The sequence below is a fragment of the Nelumbo lutea genome, chromosome 5, assembly GCF_056320005.1.
Source record: "Nelumbo lutea isolate HS-2025 chromosome 5, American lotus-T2T, whole genome shotgun sequence".
Taxonomy (NCBI): domain Eukaryota; kingdom Viridiplantae; phylum Streptophyta; class Magnoliopsida; order Proteales; family Nelumbonaceae; genus Nelumbo; species Nelumbo lutea.
This window is the reverse complement of record NC_142688.1, coordinates 36,089,736-36,110,135: the sequence shown is the minus strand read 5'-3', so window position 1 is coordinate 36,110,135 and position 20,400 is coordinate 36,089,736. Positions and strand designations below refer to the sequence as shown.

Genomic DNA, 20,400 nt, shown 5'->3' with positions numbered 1-20,400 from the left:
TAGAGAATCGGAAATTTGCCACTCTCACTAAAGCCAACTTAGATTGTGATTGGATAAACTAGAAATAACCCAAAAGATCATACTTGAATTGAACTTATATGGGCACCACTTAATTGGAAATGTCATAAAACCCCATCTTCAATTTTGCTTATAAATAAAGCCCGTGCATCACACGGGTCCTGACTAGTACTATTATAAAGTGGATACTTACCTTTTTGGTGCATGTGATAAAAACTATATTTGATAGCATATTGTTAACATATATTTACCCAAATTTGCATGTACATGCCCTCACATTAGTTGAAATCATGAAAAATCGATTGAATGGTAGAAAAATATTATTTAACTTATAAAATTTTAGAAATACCCTTAAGATTCGAACTTAATAAAAATTTACAAAAAGAAATCAGAAAATTTTTAATCTTTTAATGAAAAACTTATGTTTAACCTAACAATAATGGTTTCTTTTACATATGGTATTCTCTAATATTTATTTTGTAAAATGTTGAGGATACCCTTAAAGGGTTGAATTGTACATTTCCAATCTGAAGCTTTTCTTAATCCATTAATGCCTTTGTATGGAGATTTGTAATGGGTTCTCAAGGGATTTTGAATGGTTTCTAAGGCTCAGTTTGGAAAGAGTACAAATGTAAATATGTAGAGTGCAAAACTTTATATTTCGTATTATTTTATATGCATTTGTACTATATTTATTTGTATTTATACTCTTTCCAAACTAAGCATAAAGGTTTTAAGAGCAATGCTAGATATGATCATATGAATCAATTTGAAGGCAAAATATAAGATGATTTGTTAACTCTAGGAGGCTGTATCTGCTTACCAAAAAAAAAAAAAAGAAAAGGTACCAATACATGATCTGTGTTCATTCCGGTTCTCGTTCCAACTGAACACTGCGACTGTGTATTGAGAACACCTTCCATGAATGAAATGGAGATACTCCATTGCACGCTTATAATGTTTTGTGGGTAGATATGGGAAGAGTTTGATTGGTAGAAGACGAACTCATTTGCGGACAAAGATCATGGTGAGTCATGTTGGTACAACTTTTGTTGTGAGCAGATCTAACTCCTTAATTAGTAGAACTAGAACTTATAACATCACCTTCTGTCAAGACTCAAGAGTAGGTTTGTTTATGGGCTTTAACAGTTAATTGTTGGCTGAGATAATCCTTATAATTCAGCCCATTAATAATATTTGGGCTTGGGCTAATTTTAGCTGACGGGTTAAGCTTGGGCTAAACTCGGCCCTCTGGAAAGACCGATCCTCTTCAGCCCTACGTTTAAACACCTACCCTTTCTCTCTCCACCTTCTTCCTTCTCCTTTTGACGGGAGATGAAACTGATCCAAATTAGGGTTCAAGTGTTCGAATCTGCAGAAAAATTTCAGATTAGTTTTCTTGGTTATTGAAAAGCTCTGTTCTTTGTGCATCTCTCGTAGTCTATAAATTTCTTGGGTTTCTCAATTGAGAAAACCCTAAACACCCTAATCTCCTCGCTGAGCTTCCTCTTCGAATTTGTTCTTTTCCGGTTGGTTTTGGCGAAACTGCGGATAAACATAGCGGAACCAAGCTTGAGATTAGGCCTAGAGGTTAGAAGTCCTAGAAAAGCTCTCTGCAACCATGCCTCGCAGGCGTGATGATGACGATGAACTAGACCCAGAGGACGAGCAGGAAGACGAAGAAGAACTAGAAGATGAGGAAGATTACGACGATGGAGGAGGTCGTGGTGGTTCTAGCAAAAAGCGCCGACGATCCGAGTTTATTGACGATGTAACCGAGGAAGACGACGAAGAGGAGGATGAGGATGACGAAGAGGATGACTTCGATGGTGGTCATCGTAGCCACAAGCAAAGGAGACGGACTGGCTCTGAGTTCTTCGAGCTTGAAGCTGCAGTCGATAGTGACGAGGAAGAGGAGGAGGAAGAAGGCGAAGATGGTATGTTGAATTTGTTGCATCGTTTATAAACTTTTCTGGTTCGACTTGAGTTCTGTTTGCAACTGAATTTGTTAAAGAAGGTGAAGATGGTATGATGAATTTGTTGCACCGTTTATAAGCTTTTCTGATTTGACTTGGGTTCGATTTGTAAATTGAATTTGTTATTTTACTTTTTCTTTTGTTGTGGTTTCTATTGCATTTATCAATTTGACAAAACTGAAGGTTATACTATCATTTTTTTCGTGAATTCGTTGGTTTTAGGGCTAAGAAGGTTAGGACTTGGTGCACTTTAGATGTGTAACTGAATTCAACTAGGCTTGAAACTCTGTTAATTTCTTTTTTCCCCCAAGATATTCACGTTAGTTGAGTCTATCCACATTTATACACTTGCATTTTATTTGTGTTAGAGGATCCTTCATCTTTCCATTAATTTCATTTGAGAGAATCCGATTTTATTCTTGCTAAATTTTAGAGAGCGAACTTGCATTTCTGGTTCAGCGTGACACAAAAAAGGGAATTCTCTTGGCAATTCTTAACTGCATGCTTATAGAATCTCAAAGCCTCGGACTAGCCAGATCTCTTGTTAGATCCAGGATTAGAAAGTGTTTTATTTACATAAAGTGTGGTTTTCCTAATGAGTATATCTAATATTTTTTGATCAAAAAGTATATCTAACGTTTTATTGGAAAAAAGAAAAGAAAAACCAAATTATCTTCCTTCATTTGGATGAGCTCCCCTTTTAGAGAAATTTAATCAATTCATTTCTTTTAAAACTTGATAGTTTCCTACTTCACATGGCTTAGTAGTCAATTCTTTTGGTGTCCCATTGGCTCAGAACTTCATATAGAATACTTCAAATAGAGTTTATACTGATAAGGTAGAAAGTGGTTAACTTTCTTTGGGATCTGATACTACATAGTTACTCAATTTCTTAGTTAGTTGATTCTATTACAGTAGTGGGCATCTAAGTTCTAACTTGTATATCAGTGAAATAAATAGCAAACTTGACTATGGAAGTTTTGGAGTTTAAATTGAGTTTTTAAAATGTTGTGATGAAAATTTTATTTTCCAGTCATCTTTTCTTGGTGCTTTGGTTTTTATTTTAGGTTATTGGTTTGATGGGAAGTTAAAAGAAACTGCATTGTGTGTCTTAATTTGAAGTCGGCAGTGTTTACCAAGATAATTTGCCAATTTGAAATTTTTATTCCTTGCGCTAGGTACTTCACAAATAACTTAACTTCTTCATCATAATGTAAGAATGGGATTCTTGTAGCTTTTCTTTGTCCACCATATTTCCTTTTCCCATCTTTTCTTCTATACATTCAGAACTTGAGCTATGGTGATTGGTTCTTGAGGATTGGTTTGTGCTTATTGCAAATACCATGGCATATAAAATTTTGTTTGATTTGTGCCTTTTCATTTATAATTTTGGTTTGAATGGTGGCTATCACCATTGATTATAATTGGTTGCTATCACTATTGGTTATAATTATCTCACTTGCAGGTTGGCCCCTAACCTGCATTTTTCATGCGTTGCTGATGGATTATGAACTTGACATGCAGACTTTATAGTTGAAACTGGTGCTGAGTTACAAGATGAAGAGGAGGGAAGAAGGATGCGTCGGCGCCCTTTACTACCACGAGAAGATGACCAAGAGGATTTTGAAGCTCTTGAAAGAAGAATTCAGGAACGATATGCAAGATCAAGCCACACAGAATATGATGAAGAGACGACAGATGTTGAACAACAAGCTCTTTTGCCATCAGTTAAGGATCCCAAATTGTGGATGGTTAAATGCGCGGTATGTTGGTTTCCCATAATGTGTTCTTGATGCTGTATTTTAATGAGAAATACTTCTTCTAATGACATTTTCTTGTTTATATCAGATTGGTCGTGAGCGGGAGGTTGCTGTTTGCTTAATGCAGAAGTTCATTGATAAAGGATCTGAGTTGCAGATTAGGTCAGCAATTGCACTTGATCATCTAAAGAACTACATATATATTGAAGCAGACAAAGAAGCCCATGTCCGAGAGGTATAGAATAACCACTACATGCATGTCTGAATTCAGAAATGATTGTTCAAGATTCAAGAACTTGTTTCTCAGCTACTTATTTATTTCTCTGCTTCAGGCTTGCAAGGGTATGCGTAATATATATTCTGCAAAAGTAATGCTTGTTCCAATTAAGGAAATGACTGATGTTCTTTCAGTCGAAAGCAAAGCAATTGATCTTTCTAGAGATACATGGGTCCGGATGAAGATCGGGACTTATAAAGGAGATCTTGCAAAGGTATTGTATTTCAACTTTGACACATTTTATCATACAGTTGGACTTACATGCAACTTTTTCTTTCTAATTTCCTAACTTAAATTACTTCTTCTGCATAGGTCGTAGATGTGGATAATGTACGGCAGAGGGTTACAGTGAAGCTAGTCCCAAGAATAGATTTACAGGCCATTGCTAATAAATTGGTATATTCCATTTTAAGCTTGTTCTCATTAATCAAAGTTTATTGAATTCCTCATTTTTGTTCCTCTTATATTGCTTTCCTTTTGTCTTGGTTTCGGTAAAAGACATGACTTGGGTGCTTTTAGCACTATAATCCATTAGCTTAGAAGTTTTGAACACATATGGCAACTTTTAGCATAGTTGTCAAGGTGATGCCTAGGTGACAAGGCGCCCTTGGAGGCTCGCCTCGCCTAATTGCCAAACATTTTTCTATAGCGTGTTATAAAAAACTTTTGTATTCTTAAATTTTTGAGGTTATTATTATAAAATAGAGTAATAGACGTTTTTAAACTAAATTATTCATTTTGTGTCTTTATATACTAATTTCTTTTTATTATTTTCTTATTTGTTAGGGTTTAACCAGTACAAACATTGCTAAATGCTGTATTGAACCCTCAAAGGCTTCAAAACCTGAATCAATAAATAAGGAAGAACATAAAATGTTGTCCAATCAACACATTTTCTTCTTTTTCTTTGCTAATTTTGTGTGTTTATATCTAATTTCTTCTTCTTCTTCCACTTTTTCTTTTCTTCTTTTCCTATAGCAGAAATAGGGGTTCAGTTCCTATATTTTTTGAATTTTCTTTTTTTTCTTCCTTTTCTTCTCATGAATGTTGATTTTCTGTACTTCAACATGAAGTTTATACTTTTCTTATGAAAATTATGGATATTTATTAAGGAAATATGATTATGGAACCTAGGGAACTACCCTAGGATACATGTTTTTACTTCTAGGCGACTAGACGACAAGGCGCCCCCCTGTTGCCTAGCCTCGCCTTGGTGCCTTGAAAACTATGCTTTTTAGGAAGAGAAACAATGAATGGCTTTCTCTGTTTGCTGTAACCAAGGTTTAAAATGTTGGTGCCAGTGGAAATATCATTCATCGAAACCCGTTTAAATTATTCCCACTTGGCGTCCGTGGGAATACGTTGAAAATGCTGGAAATGTTGTATGGAAATATTGTAATAATCATACACATTGTGGAAACATTGTGAAATATGTGAGAAGATAGAATGGTATTTTATGAAATGATAAAAGAATCATGGGTATACCCTTTCAAATTATTATCTTGTTTCAAACCATCAAAAAATGCTAAGAAAGTAGGGTTAATTGATAATTTATATGTTGCAAAGTTGTCCTGTACTCCTGTAAATTTTAAGAGTGAAAACTACATGATAGAATGAGTTGAACGAAAAGTTGAACTCATAGAAAGTGCAAATGATTCTAATAGATCAAACAAATAATCTATTACACAAACAAAGACTAAAATTTAACTTATTGCTTTGTCTTTTAGTTGTTAAAATAATTAAATAATAAAATTTTCGAAGATATAGTGGTCTACCCAACTTCAGTTTTGGCCATTTTGGAGCCCACAACCTTCTTAAGATCTTATTCACTAATCACTAAAAGGCAAAGTGGTAAGCTTTTCAGTTAAGCATCTTCAGCTTTTATCAGTGACACCCTTAATGCTTGTAAAGACTTTTGAGCTAGCTCAACGTTGTAATAATGCTCTTTAGGCAGGCAATAATATAACAATTACTGCTACTACACATATCTATAATATTGTTACCAACTTATGTTATAATACTATCTCTTTTACTCATAGTGCCAATAGTTTTCATTGGGGAATATTTATTTTTCAATGATATTTTCTGTACCTACAGAAATGATGGAAATGTTAGGAAATATGTGTACGTTTTAAACCATGGTAACAACCAATTGTACTAGGCAAAAAAGTGATGCTTAGAATTTTGATTTGATTCCCCCTTTTTGATAGGCTTCCTTCCTCAGTGATTTAAAAGGCGTTCCTAGGCACACAGTCGAGGCACATGAAATAGAAATATTAGTCAATAAGTGTACTAGTCAAAGAAGTGATTCGTAGAATTCTGATTTGATTCTCCTTTTTGATAGGTCTTCCTCGGTGAGTTAAAAGACACACTTAGGCGCACAGGCGAGGCACATTTCAAGGCATGTGCCTCGCCTAGGCCTTTGGACCCCCCCAACCAAACAAACCATGTTAGAATCTTAAATTCTTAACCTGTACATTGTAATTGTAATTATAATTCCTATCTTTTGAAAAATTTATCATATAAAAAATGAATGAACCATAATAGCATAAATAGGGGTTATAACCATATTAGCATAAAAGGTGCACCTAGGCGCACGGTCCATTCCTTGGTCCCCTCCCAAGTCTAAGGCACATTTCTTGAAAGTTTCACATGTCATGTTTGATAATGTTTTGTATGTCATGTTTTATTTTATTTTTACATTCTCACTTTGAATATATTTTATATGTTCTGTTTATGTATTTTAATTTAAGCCAATAGTTTTTTTTTTAAACATTTAGTTTAGAATAAGTTTGGTTTCCTAAACTAATACTATTTAATATATTTTTTTTTTGTAAAGGGAAGGTAAAAATTTTATTGATGAATGAGTAAAGTAGATTACAACAACATCCCGGCAGACTTAACTGGGAAAAAAACCCAGCTTACAAATTCCAACAGATTGAGAGTAAAGTAACTGGAACACATTTTGATGCTTAAACTCAGTGATTACAGATAACCAAGAGATCAGTTTGCTCTCAGCAAGCTGGATTTGATCATCTGTACTTTTCACTTTGTTGCAGAAGATTCAATTATATATTTCAGACAAGATCACTAGAACAGCCGCGGGAATGGTTTTCCAAACCAGCTTTCCTTTCATCTTCAGACCAGGCAGCTTCTAGCAATATAATAACTCTTTGACAGAACCTGGCATGACCAACCAAACTCCAGCTGCTTTGAGAAAATGCTCCCAAACCTTAGAAGAGATAGAGCAACAAATGCTTAGATGATCAACTGTCTCTGGCAGGAGCCCATAAAGACCAAACTTCAAATCCCAGGAGCTGCATCCCTCTCCTATACAGATCGGCTTTCAAAAGGCACTTATTCAGCACCAAAACTCAGGCCAGAAAATTTGACTTAGGAGGACTGGTTGGGTTCCAGACCTGTTTGCTAGGGAAACCGGTAATGTTGGCCTTGCTAAGCTTAGATGCCAAGGATTTAACTGAATAATAGCCATCTCCACTCCACTTCCATTTCCATTCATCCTCAAGATTTTTAGGAATAACTTGCCTAAGAGCTGTAACAGCTCCAACATCTCACCCAATTTCCAGTCAAAAAGATTTTATCTAAATTGAGGGCTCCAGGACACTAAATTCTCAGCCAAATCATATTAGTCAGCAACTGAAACATCTGGGTTAGCAGCACACCGAAGGAGAAGGGGGGAAAACCTCAGCTATGCAAGCACCATGTATCCGTGATTCCTTCCAGAATCTCAGCTTATCACCTCTTCCAATCTTGAAACCCATCTGAGAAGACAGGAAAAGACTTCATGATCCACCCCCCCTCCGGACATTTCCTCCTGCCCATCAACATCCTCATTCCATGCGTCTCCTCCTTCCCCTACTACACTCATTTTTTTTCAAACTCTCTTCCCTCCTTTCGAACTCCTTGATGGCTTTTCTAGCAAATGACTCAGCACCCAAGAACAGACCAAGACTTTTGCTCACCTCAGTATTCTTCTCAACAATTTTTTCGAAGTCAAACATCCTTCCTTCTCCACTTCTTCAACGAAGGTGCTATTGACAAATTTCCTCGTATTTGCATCCCAATCCCCATTTTTCTTTATCTTCTGAGACAAATTCACCAAACTAGAGTCTGAGCTGAAGGGGTCGAGAGACTCAACCCCATCCGATAAGAGGGAGAATAATTTGAAGGCCAGTAAAGGCAGCAGTAATTTGGGTCATCTGTGAAAAGAGAAATGGGAGAATCTTCAATGAAAAAATTGGATCATTGGAAGAGATAATTGACAGCATAATGATCAAGGTGGCGCATTGGGTAAAACTGGTGGAAAGCTTTCAGGGCTTCTTAGTGAATAAAATATTTAAGAGTCTGGCCATAGGTGGATTTGTCATCTGGAGAAAATGACAGAATTATAATGAATTGGAAGCAGTTAGAAGGTACTGGGCTTATGCTGAATTTCGATGGAATTTCTTTGGGCAAGGCAATCCGGGGTTGGCAGGAATAGGAGGTATCTTCATAATTTCAGAAGGCAGAGTTATGGCCTTGTATTCAGGACCTAATGGGGTTGGAAACTCTCTGAAAGCATAATTTTGTGCATTGCTGCAAGGACTTAGATTAGCAAAACAACTGAGGTTTCAACTGATGATTGGTGGAAGGGGATTCTAAAATAGTTATTTTGTTGAGCAAGATGTAGCAGTCATGTTCCTTGGAACTTTCAGGCAAGCCTTTAGGGAAGTGGAAAATGCAGAAATCAAGTGGGTTAAAAGAACTGCCAATGGGATGACTGAAAGTCTTGCTAAACAAGGGATCACAAGACAGCAACTGTTTTGGGATTCTTTGTAATTGTTTCTTGTTTGGGTTGGCTGTCTTTTTGTCATTATGTACTAATTTCTCTCTTTAAAATTAATAAATTATCTTTTATTGCTGATATAAAGAAAACAAGTTACATGAGTGCTTTCTCCCAAGGAGAAACCTAGTGTTATCTTTGATCTAGATAAATTAGTGGTTGATCTAGTTTTTGGGACAAGAAGGTGATCAGTTCCCTACCCAATAGTGGGCTAGAAGATGAGTTTGAAATAACAGGCTTGTTTTTCCTTGCAAATAAAAGGTATACTTTCTCTGCATATTATAATCAATTGCTAGTTTGAGGTGCTGACAAGAAACATGGACCTAAGAAAACAATGGGTGGGGAGATCAGCAAATGCTATGGCGGACTGTCTAGCCAAGTGAGGGGCAGCTAGGGAAGTTTTGTATTGGGCACAATTGTAACTTATTACTTTTGTTTTCTTCTTTAGTGGAGAGATTGCAGCTTGCGCCTCTCCAAGGGCTACTTGTATGTGCTAATTTTTCCAAATTAAAAGTTCATTTATTTATCAAAAAAAAATCAATTGCTAGTTTGGTTTTGTTTGATATTCATCTCAATTTGTTAACTTTAATTTTACTTTGAACATGATCCTGAATTATTGTTTATATTTATTATTCATAGTCTCATAATTTAACAGTGGGTGTATCACTAAACAGAACATAATGGCAAAACAGGATTCATGTAGCAGATCCCGTTTTGTTGGTGTTTATATCTCCATTGAATTCAGTTTTTGGAAGTGGGAGGTTTGTTTGGTCAGATTGTGGATAAGGGAAGGAAGTTATGGCTGTTGTTTATTCCTACTATTAGGTTTTTCTTTTTTCCTTATTTTTTATGTGCGCTTTATTTTGAGAAGGTTCTGTTTGAAATGTGGAGTTGGTCAGTTAGATTAGTTCTGATTGTAATGCCTTGTCATCTGTGGTTGAACCTTTTGCTTTTTCCTTAATAAAATTTCTCTTTTACTATAAAAAATTCAAATTTTCGAAGATGTGTTTGGTCATCTGGAAGTATTGCTTTCTTGCTGCTGTAGGAAGGTAGGGAAGTTGTGAAGAAGAAGGCATTTGTACCCCCTCCACGTTTCATGAACATAGATGAAGCAAGGTAACTTTGTTTCTTATGTCCCTTAATGCAGTGCAATACCATTTAGTTTTTATGTACACAGTACTACAGAGTTTTAATTCTTTCTGGCCTTATTTGTCTCTTATTCTTTGTTCAGGGAGATGCATATCCGGGTTGAGCGAAGACGAGATCCAATTACTGGTGATTACTTTGAGAATATTGGTGGCATGATGTTCAAAGATGGCTTTTTATATAAAACAGTATCAATGAAATCAATTAGTGCTCAAAACATACAACCAACTTTTGATGAGCTTGAGAAATTCCGGAAGCCTGGAGAAGATGGAGCCGGTGATATAGCTAGTTTGTCTACCTTATTTGCTAACAGGAAGAAAGGCCATTTTATGAAAGGAGATGCAGTTATTGTTGTCAAGGGAGACCTCAAGAATTTGATGGGTTGGGTTGAGAAAGTAGAGGAAGAGAATGTCCATATTAGACCAAAAATGAAGGGCTTACCGGTAAATGCTGGTTGAATTTTCTATTCACATTTGATATCCATATAATATGTCTATAGATGCACAGAAGAAATGTTATTTATAAGTAAATTTTATATAAAGATTCTGATGGTTCACATTCTTCAGGCAACTCTAGCGGTGAATGAAAAAGAACTTTGTAAGTACTTCAAACCTGGGGATCATGTGAAAGTTGTTTCTGGTGCTCAGGAGGGTGCAACTGGTATGGTTGTTAAGGTTGAGGGCCATGTGCTCATCATTGTGTCTGACACTACAAAAGAAGATGTAAGTAATGCATGCTTTCTAATAGCAAGTTCCAAGTCTTGAAGTTAGTTTCTTAAATGGTCATATTTCTGTCCTCTGTCTCTCTCTTGCTTTCAGATTCGTGTATTTGCAGACAATGTGGTGGAAAGTTCTGAAGTAACTTCTGGTGTTACCAAGATTGGAGACTACGAGTTACATGATCTTGTGCTGCTTGAGTAAGCTTTTGATATTTCTTTTGATATGCTATACTTATTACTTTTCATGTGGTTTTATTTGATCATTGTTTCCTTCTTTGTTTATTGGATTTGATGCAGTAATATGAGTTTTGGTGTAATTATACGTGTAGAAAGTGAAGCTTTCCAGGTTAGTGGGGGAAAATTAGGTCATATAATTGGGTTGAGTCATCCTTTTAAATCTCAATGCATACTCAATATGTTTTATCTTGACCAGGTGCTCAAGGGAGTTCCTGATAGACCTGAAGTTGTGCTTGTTAAATTAAGGGAGATAAAAAGCAAGATTGAGAGGAGGGTCAATGCCCAAGATCAATCTAAGAATACAGTTTCTGTAAAAGATGTTGTAAAGATTCTTGAGGGCCCATGCAAAGTGAGATCCACTATTTCCAATCATATTTACCTTATTATATCTACTTGCTACATTGCCAATTAATAACTCTTTTTATCTTCATTATTAGGGAAAGCAAGGTCCTGTTGAACACATATATAGAGGAATATTGTTCATCTATGACAGACATCACCTCGAGCATGCTGGGTACATTTGTGCTAAGGCTCAGTCTTGTGTACTTGTAGGTGGATCACGTGCCAACAGTGATAGAAATGTAAGATCTTTTGGTTCCCTTGTTATGTATTTTCCAGTTCCCTCACCTTCATTCATGTGTATTTTTTCTTATCCTTCTGGTTCATTTAGCTAATCTTTACATGAATACTTCTGTAGGGAGATTCCCTGGCCTCAAGGTTTCCTAATCTGAGAGCTTCACCCCATATCACCCAGTCACCGAGAAGACCGCCCAGAGGACCCCCAATGGACTGTATGTTGCTGAGACCTTGCTTATTTTGTACCTAAATTTGTTTTCTGGATTATTTAGTTTATGATTTTTTGTTGGCATAAAAATCTGTTGTTATTTTATATATCCATTTCAAAAAAGCTTTGTTATTGATGCCTTCAAACCATGTGCAGCTGGTGGAAGACATAGAGGTGGAAGAGGACATGATTCTTTAGTTGGTAGCACCATAAAAATTCGCCTTGGTCCCTTTAAGGGATACCGTGGGCGTGTTGTAGACGTTAATGGTCAATCTGTCCGGGTTGAATTAGAGTCCCAAATGAAGGTTGTCACAGGCAAGTACTGTTTCATCACAAGTTATATGATATTATGATGTATATTATTATCATGTTTTCCATGAATATGGTTGGTATATGTGCAGTTAACCGCAATCAGATCTCTGATAATGTGGCAGTTGCAACTCCATACCGGTACATAATTATTTATGGCTTTTGTTTAGATGGAACTGATATTTCATATTTCTACTTTCTAACTGTTTCCATTTTACCAGTGACACACCTAGATATGGTATGGGAAGTGAGACACCAATGCATCCTTCACGGACACCAATGCATCCATATATGACTCCTATGAGAGATCCAGGAGGTATTTCTTATTTACCTAGGTGCCGTTTGGCAAGTCTTTTTTGAAAGATCTTCTGGCAGACCTGACAGCCAGAAGACTGTGAGCTTTTGCATTAAAATCTTAGCAGCCTGAAGACTTTGGTTAAGGCGTCTACCCGTGCATCTCTCCACGTGAAGATGCAATGAGAAAAAGTCGAAAAACTCCATTTGGAGCTTCCCGAAAATAGCCCAAAATGGGCTTTGCACATCTTTTCGGGGTGTCATCTTTTGGTGGTTAGATCTTTTTCCAACCAAGCGGGAAAAGACCAAAGCCTGGGCTGCTGGGCTTCTAAACAACTGACAGCCCACACAGAAAGACATGCCAAACAGGGCTCTAGTTTCTTCCTTGTTCTCTTTCAACTGTTGTAATATATTGTCTGGCATCTATTTATTACTTTGTACTGTTGCATGTTTTTTTTTCCCAGCAACACCTATTCATGATGGTATGAGGACTCCTATGAGGGATCGTGCTTGGAACCCCTATGCACCAATGAGTCCACCAAGGTCTGTATTCTGACTATTAAAAGGTTCACACTTTCTTTTTTAATTGAAAAATAATGTTAGTGGATATGACTGAAGATAATATGTTATTGGATATGTATCTAATCCTTAATGAATTAAGGTATCTAAGGTTAATGAAGTAACCTGTAGACTTCAAATTGATTCCAGAGATTAATAGGTTCCTAGTTGATCTCCATGACTCCATGTTGAAGCCCTTTATTTCACATATGCACTTAGATATGGCATAAACGTTTACTTTTGCTTTCTGGCTATTGTATGTAAATAGTATTAAAGGGAAACAAAGGAATTATCTAAAATTATCTTAAATAATCATTTCTATACTTCCATGGAGCTGCTTCATAATTCATAAATCATCCTATAGTTTTGAATCCCCTTCTGTGATTGGTTTCTGCATATTCATATCTATTGCTCTCTCACACCTTCCACTACAGCCATGACTTCTGCCCTCAATGAATCCCAATACCAATTGTCCCTGAAAATATGACAACTATTTGATCTTTTTATCCTTAAACACCATGATTGCACCTAATTTCCATGGGTTTCCCAAGAATGGCTTTTCCAGATAAAGTGTTGGTATGCACTGGAAATGTATATGCAGAATAGTTAAAATTTAGATCATGGAGTGTAAAGTTGTGATATCCTTCTGTCCTTTTCTTTATACTTTGTGATTCTTTTACTCCATTTCATTTTTACTTAACCATCATTATTAATATAAATGTTTTTGTACTTTTAATTGGAGATGAGAATAAGCGGAAATAAACCATTGCATGATAAATATGGTTTGTTTTTTACAATGCTAATGTATTATATTTACTCCATTTCATTTTTACTTATCCATCATTATTAATATAAATGTTTTTGTACTTTTAATTGGAGATGAGAATAAGCGGAAATAAACCATTGTATGATAAATATGGTTTGTTTTTTACATTGCTAATGTATTATATTTAGTGGCACTTAATGTATTTACGTATTCCATATGTCTCTTGTTTCTTGTTTCCCTAATATACTGTTGTTTGTTTCTAACATAAGCGATGTTTCTTGAAATTTGATAATGGTAATCCGTGCTTAACTAATAATTGTCTTCTGTATTTTTTAATCAGAGATAATTGGGATGATGCAAACCCTTCCTCCTGGGGCACCAGTCCACAGTATCAGGTCAGTAATCTCACTTCAGCAGTTGGTCCAAATATGTTTGCATTGGTTGTTTTGGAACATTTAATATATTGGATTTCATATATTAATTTCTGTGAACTTCTTTGTGTTCAGCCCGGAAGTCCTCCTTCCCGGCCTTATGAAGCCCCTACTCCTGGTTCAGGTTGGGCAAACACCCCTGCTGGAAATTATAGTGAAGCTGGAACTCCAAGGGAAAACAGCCCAGCCTATGGTAGTTTAATAGAAAGTTGCACAAAAATTTCTTTCAAGAAATTCTTTTAATGCTATTGTAACCCTATTAATTCATGTTTTCCGTTTCAGCAAGTGCTCCGAGTCCTTATTTGCCAACAACTCCTGGTGGGCAGCCTATGACACCAAGTTCTGCATCGTATCTGCCTGGTACTCCTGGTGGACAGCCAATGACCCCTGGAAGTGGTGGCCTTGATGTCATGTCACCCACGATAGGTCTAATTCTTACTGTTGCATTTGTTGCTTCTAACATGAAGGAATAGGTGGCATTTACTTGAGTTTCTTTTTATTAGCAAAGTAGATCACTTTTCACTGACATATAAAGAAAGAAAAATACAGGATGTGCATAGGTACTTTGTTTGTTAATTGAATTTATTTAATATTACATACTGGAAGCTTTACTGACATATAAAAATGAGAAACAAGACTTGGTGAATGGATGGAAAAATCTTAGTATACTATCTACTTTATTTTAGAAGACAATTTTAAGAAACATTCATATCACAGTGGTGGCCTGACTTCAAATGCTAGTTAAAAATTGAAATTAAATTATTTATTGTTTGATTTTCTGTAGAAATGATGTAATGAATGTGTACTTTTCTGTTTGATGAAAAATGAAGGGGAGGATCAGATTTGGAACTGTCAAGTGATTTTCTTACTCACATTTGAAAATAAAGATCGGAATCTGATTCAATTTACAACTAAGTAATTATCCAGGAAAAGGCGATATCTGAAGAGATGCAATTACTCATATAATTTTAAGAAAAAACTACTATTTTATTTGAAGGACAAATAGTGTAAGTATTAATCAAGTCTTTAGATAACAAATTCTGACACCCTAATCATCCTGATGTAGCTTTCCAGATTATACCTACTTTGGGGGGGGGGGCAGTTTGTTGTGCTGACACTTCAGGTTTGAGGCATGTGGAATCTGGCTCTGCTTGGCCCTTTTTCATTTGTGGCCCAATTTCCATCCCTACAGACTGCACCGTCTCTTTACTGATTCTAACACAGTGCATGCTAGGGTGTACAGTCAGTTAAAAAAAGAGTATTGGCTATTCAGCCCACCCTCTCAACAAACTTACAAAGGTATAGAGATTTTTCTTTATAAATATACCCTCCCTGCGCCTGATATTTCTTGACAATGACTATAGAGTTGAGTTCTCTTGGATTACTTCTTAACTGAACATGAATCAAAGAAAATATTCCCGCAACTTCACTGGGATAATATGCTAATCTCCAATGGTATCTATCTTCTATTCTATACTTCAATATGACATTGGCTAGATCTTCCTCCATTACTACGATTGAGATTCTTAGTCTTTTGGCTTTAGAGGCTCCATAAGGAGGCCTATAAGCTTTTCTATGTTAGAGGCAACAGTCTAAATAATGCTTTCTATCTAATCTGAGGTTCTCCCATTTCTGCGTGACCGAGGATTACTAATATGGCTGCTGCCATCAAACCACACGGTTTGCATCCTTGTTATCCACTCAACAATTGGTAAGGACTTGACCCTAGCCAATTGAGTACCTAAGAGAAGAAAGGATTGCCTTCAAACTCCTTACTAGACCATTCCAATCCAAAGTGTGAGTGGACTTGAGAGCTGAGGCTTTCTCTTCTGTGTAAGTTGATCTGAAATTTGGTATGGTACTTAGGTAGGGTATTTCAAAATTTTGCTCACAAGTTGCTTAAAAGTATAATTAGAATGTAAAAAGCAGAAATTGAACTTTGATGGCTACTGTCTTGGGAGTCAAGGGGCCTCAGGTGTTGGAGGAGCACTGGTACGGTTGGCTATTCATCCCTGAATATCTCATTCATCTGGGTTCCTATGATTATCTTGTTTGGGGTTTCTCTGGGTTGGGCTGTAACTAAAAGCTGCTCCATTTTTTTTGTGTTTTCCTGTGCAGTTGCAGTTCTCTAGATTGTACTTCTTGACCTACTGCCTTTTTTTTTTTGGAGGGGGGGGGGCAGTTTGGTGTTTCTTTTCTAATGAAATCTAATCTCTTATTATCAAAAGAAAAAAGAATGTAAAAGTAGAAAAGCTAGTAGAGAGTATAAAACTGAACTGGTTGCCGAATCTTCCAGGGTGCAACCAGTGCTTTAAAAGCACAGGTGGTGGTGACCGTGGTGTAATAAGCCTGGAGACGCACCTCAACATGAGTTACTGGGAAAATGCACTGAGACACTTAATGAAGTGTTGGACTCCTTGATGCATATGCCTTCTTTATGGAGGCATGTGAAAGTTTTGCAACTTAGGCTCAGTTTGGAAGAAGTACAAATACAACTATGTACAGTGCAAATACATACAAAATACAAGGTTTTCCACTCTACATATTTGTATTTGTACTCCTTCCAAACTGAGCCTTAAGCCTATTTTATGCTAATGCAAATTATATTGTGCTCCATGGAGTGTACAACTCCATATCTTTCTGGTATCATAGATTTTCCCATGAATAATGTGAAGTGAAAGTGAGCTGCCATTTTACCTGCTATGGGTTCCATATTATCATATGAAAAATAGCAAAACAAAAGATCTCATATTCTTTTGCAAAATGGTGGGGGGGGGGGTTGTTAGCTAGGGATTGTTAAAGGAGAGGTGAGGATGAAGCGGAAAAAGAGAAGTACAATCAACTCATTTTGATCTTTTGCAGTGTTGAAAACTTTAGACTGCAAAAAGGACTGATTGTCTTCTCTCTTACTATCTACACAGGAGTCATGAGATCATCTTTCATTATTTTTACAGTAAAAAGGGGGATTTCCCTCTTCCTCAGTATCTCTATTTGAAAAGAAATCACTTCCATATTCCTTTGTTCACTCCTGCATTTTTCTGTGTTTATGTGAAAAACGGCAGCTTTGCCTTTTCTTCTTCATTTCAATAGTCACAGTCAAGGTCAAACTTCAAATTTTATTGAAAAAAGCTATTAAGTTAAAGCCTTATTTATGAAATTGGGAAAAATACATGATTTATGGTTTGATTATAATTGCAGTTCTTTGTTGCTCTAATCATTTAGGTACAAGTCATATAAATGGAAAATTAACACTTTTAAATTATAATTTATGTTCTACCTAAAATTGAAAGGATATATACATGCTTTCTCCAATTACTTTGAGAAAATTCTGTTAATTGCTTTGATTTCTGTTAAATTCTTCAAGCATAACACCAGACATTTTTCAATTGTACCGTGAAATCATGAATTTACTACCAAGTATCCGTTTTGTTACTTCTTTTTGAGTTGCCATGCGATTGATAGTACTGATAAGTGATGTCTGCAAGCGATTGTACCATGTTTTGCTTTACACTTGATTGTTTTATTATTAGAAATTGCACAAATGAATTTCCTTTTTTTTTTGTATTTTGGAAGGTTTCTTATTTGTTTTATTTTTAATTATTTATTTATTTATTAAAAAGGTATATTCTTGGGTGGTTTTTCTTCTTTCCTTTGATTGATGCCTCTTGCCTTGGTGTTGTGGAGTGCCTAGCCTCATGCCTATTTGAAAAAGTGTGTGGAATGATATCTGTAAAGTATTATCATGCAAATTGTAGTTATAGCTGGAGCACCCAACAAAATTAACAATTAAACATGCTAGAAAAAGTATCAACTTAATTCCATCAATTATTTTTCAGCGGTTGTAGGTAGAAAATGTGTTGATACTGTATCTGCCTTTCTGGCTCTTACACCGTTACACGGAAGCAAAGCTTTGAGACTTCAATTGTTTCTTTTATATATCCTAGTTTGGTTTATAAGAAATTCCCTGCCTCACATTTCATAATATGGCAGGTGGTGAAAGTGAAGGGCCTTGGTTTATACCAGATATATTAGTAAATGTAAGGAAGTCCGGGGAGGAATCTGGTGTCGGGGTCGTTCGAGAGGTGCTTCCGGTATGTATGACCACAACTTATTATGAATGCATGATGCAGTGTGAGATGTTCCTTAGTGAATGATTTGTACTTTTTGCATTCCCTTTGCGGTTGGGTTGATTGTGGGACCATGTTTTTCGTTTGTTTATCTATTCACTGCGTCATACTAATATTCGTTTGTCCAGGACGGGTCTTGTAAGGTTGCTCTTGGATCAACCGGCAATGGGGAGACGATTACAGTTTCTCAGAATGAAATGGAGATAGTGATACCAAGGAAATCAGACAAGATCAAGATTATGAGTGGGGCGCATCGTGGTGCCACCGGGAAGCTGATTGGTATTGATGGAACAGATGGCATCGTTAAAGTAGATGATACACTTGATGTTAAGATTTTGGACATGGTCATTCTAGCTAAATTAGCACAAGTATAATATTCAATAATGTTGTTTGAATGAAATGTTAATGTATCTATTGATTTTGAGCATCCCTCCCTCCCTCTCTCTCTCTCTCTGAATTGCCCAGTTATTTGCTCGTTATATCTCGTCTTGTGGGCTGATTAACGCAGAGACTCCACAACCAGATCTGAGTGCTTTCATATAAAAATTTAGACTACTTTTTTCCGTTAGTGGAAGCTACAGAATTACAGATCGATGCATCTGGCTTGTCTTGGGGGCCGTTTGATAACGGCCAGAGTGGCTTTTTCGAGCGACTTATTGTACCGTCTCACTGGATAAATTGATTAAATGGTGAAATGTGAGGTAGAGGAATCTAAAAAAGCCCCTTTTAGGAACAGTGATGTGTGTACAATACTCCAGTCTAACACAATATAAGGGCCATTTAGCATAGGTTGGTAAAGGGTATTTAGCATTGGTTGGGGTTTGAGACTAAATTTGGAAAGCTAACGGAAATTTGTGAGGGGAATAAAGCATAAATTTTCCTAAAGTGATGCAATCCAGCCACTTTGGTGGTATTCCATACAGTTTTTATATATTTTGAAATGTGAATATTAGGGGATGCGTGGTCATATTTCATTCTCATATCATAATGTTTCACATATTAGTATTTGCTTATTTTGAAATATATGAATATTTGAAGCTTTCATTGTCTATCATGTTATTTTTTTGGTAAGAGTGTACACCTTTGTTGTTGCTGCTGCCGCTTTTTGTCCAATTAATTGATTAAAGTTAGTGTAAATAATCTCAAATAATCCTTCTGGCCGGTAAAAAAAAGGTCTAAATATTCGTTGTTTAGATGGGTTTTTAAAAGATTTTTTTGGTGGTGCGTTTTAGCTTATTATGCATCAATGCGTGCATGTCATAGTGATCGGATCCTACTATTACCGTTAGATGTGGTCCAATATTCATTTGCTTTATGAAATGCAAAAATCCTGCAAACAAGTTAAAAGCATGGCTTATGAAATGAACCCGGATATCCTCAAAGCAGAAATCATACAAACATGTTGGGAGCATGGCATCCAAATGCACCCCAAGAATGTTATCCATACTTGTATTAAATTTATGGGGAGATGTTATGGATGTGTGGTTGGATTCTTTCTCTCATATTCGCATGTCGTATTTTATAAAACATAGGTTTGAAATTTGATTTTTTATTTTTGTTACATAATATTGAATTTAAATCCATGTCACATTGGAATTCAATAAACCCGCATAAAGTCAACATAATCCACAAATATGTTGTCCGAGTTGAGGTGTGTTGAACCGATGTGTGTCAAACTGAATACGCAACAGATAATCCTACCATTGGACGAAGCCGAGGTGGAAGAACGATGTTGTGCATCAAGGAGATCTGCAAATAAGACAAAGTCAAAGGCCTAGGGATGAGGTCCCTAGGAAGGCACTTTGACGCTCAAGCCAATAATGGGGTGATGTAGTCAGTTGGGTTGAGCTTTGCCGAGGCCAAGTAGGCCAAGATAGAGGAGACTAAAGGTGAGGTCGAGGTTGAGGAGACCAAAGGTGGGGTTGTGTTGGCCGAGGTCGAAGAGTTCGAAGGTGAGGTCAAGTCGGTCAAGGCCTAAATTGAGGCCAAGGAGGCCGAAGGTGAGGCAAAGTTGGTCGAGGTTGAAGAGACCAAATGTGGGGTAGAGTTGGCCAAGGCCGAGATGCTCGAAGGTGAGGTCAAGTCACCCGAGGCCAAGGTCAAAGAAACTAGAGGGGCCGAGGTCCTTAGGGAACCGACTTCGATCATTGTTTGGA

At 36.5% G+C, this 20,400-nt stretch overlaps 1 protein-coding gene across 1 annotated transcript; it reads left to right on the top strand.

Moving 5' to 3' along the window:
- The first annotated feature begins 1,210 nt into the window (after positions 1–1,210).
- GTA2 (global transcription factor group A2) lies at positions 1,211–18,671 on the top strand. The gene is made up of 22 exons (XM_088944972.1): positions 1,211–1,955; positions 3,519–3,757; positions 3,843–3,989; positions 4,087–4,245; positions 4,344–4,427; positions 9,920–9,990; positions 10,106–10,463; positions 10,587–10,742; positions 10,839–10,936; positions 11,036–11,084; positions 11,172–11,324; positions 11,413–11,556; positions 11,673–11,766; positions 11,916–12,074; positions 12,161–12,209; positions 12,290–12,384; positions 12,827–12,905; positions 14,027–14,081; positions 14,193–14,310; positions 14,400–14,543; positions 18,108–18,208; positions 18,373–18,671. The coding sequence occupies exons 1-22, from the start codon at positions 1,640–1,642 to the stop codon at positions 18,616–18,618; spliced, it is 3,114 nt and encodes a 1,037-aa protein (XP_088801098.1). The 5' UTR covers positions 1,211–1,639; the 3' UTR covers positions 18,619–18,671.
- The last annotated feature ends 1,729 nt before the right edge of the window (positions 18,672–20,400 follow it).

What these genes read in the sequence shown, in the direction of transcription:
- GTA2 (XM_088944972.1), top strand. Translation starts at nt 1,640, where the DNA reads ATGCCTCGCAGGCGTGATGATGACGATGAACTAGACCCAGAGGACGAG. An exon ending in TGTGGATGGTTAAATGCGCG is followed by an intron (nt 3,758 to 3,842) that starts GTATGTTGGTTT and finishes TGTTTATATCAG; the next exon opens with ATTGGTCGTGAGCGGGAGGT. An exon ending in CTGACACTACAAAAGAAGAT is followed by an intron (nt 10,743 to 10,838) that starts GTAAGTAATGCA and finishes TCTTGCTTTCAG; the next exon opens with ATTCGTGTATTTGCAGACAA.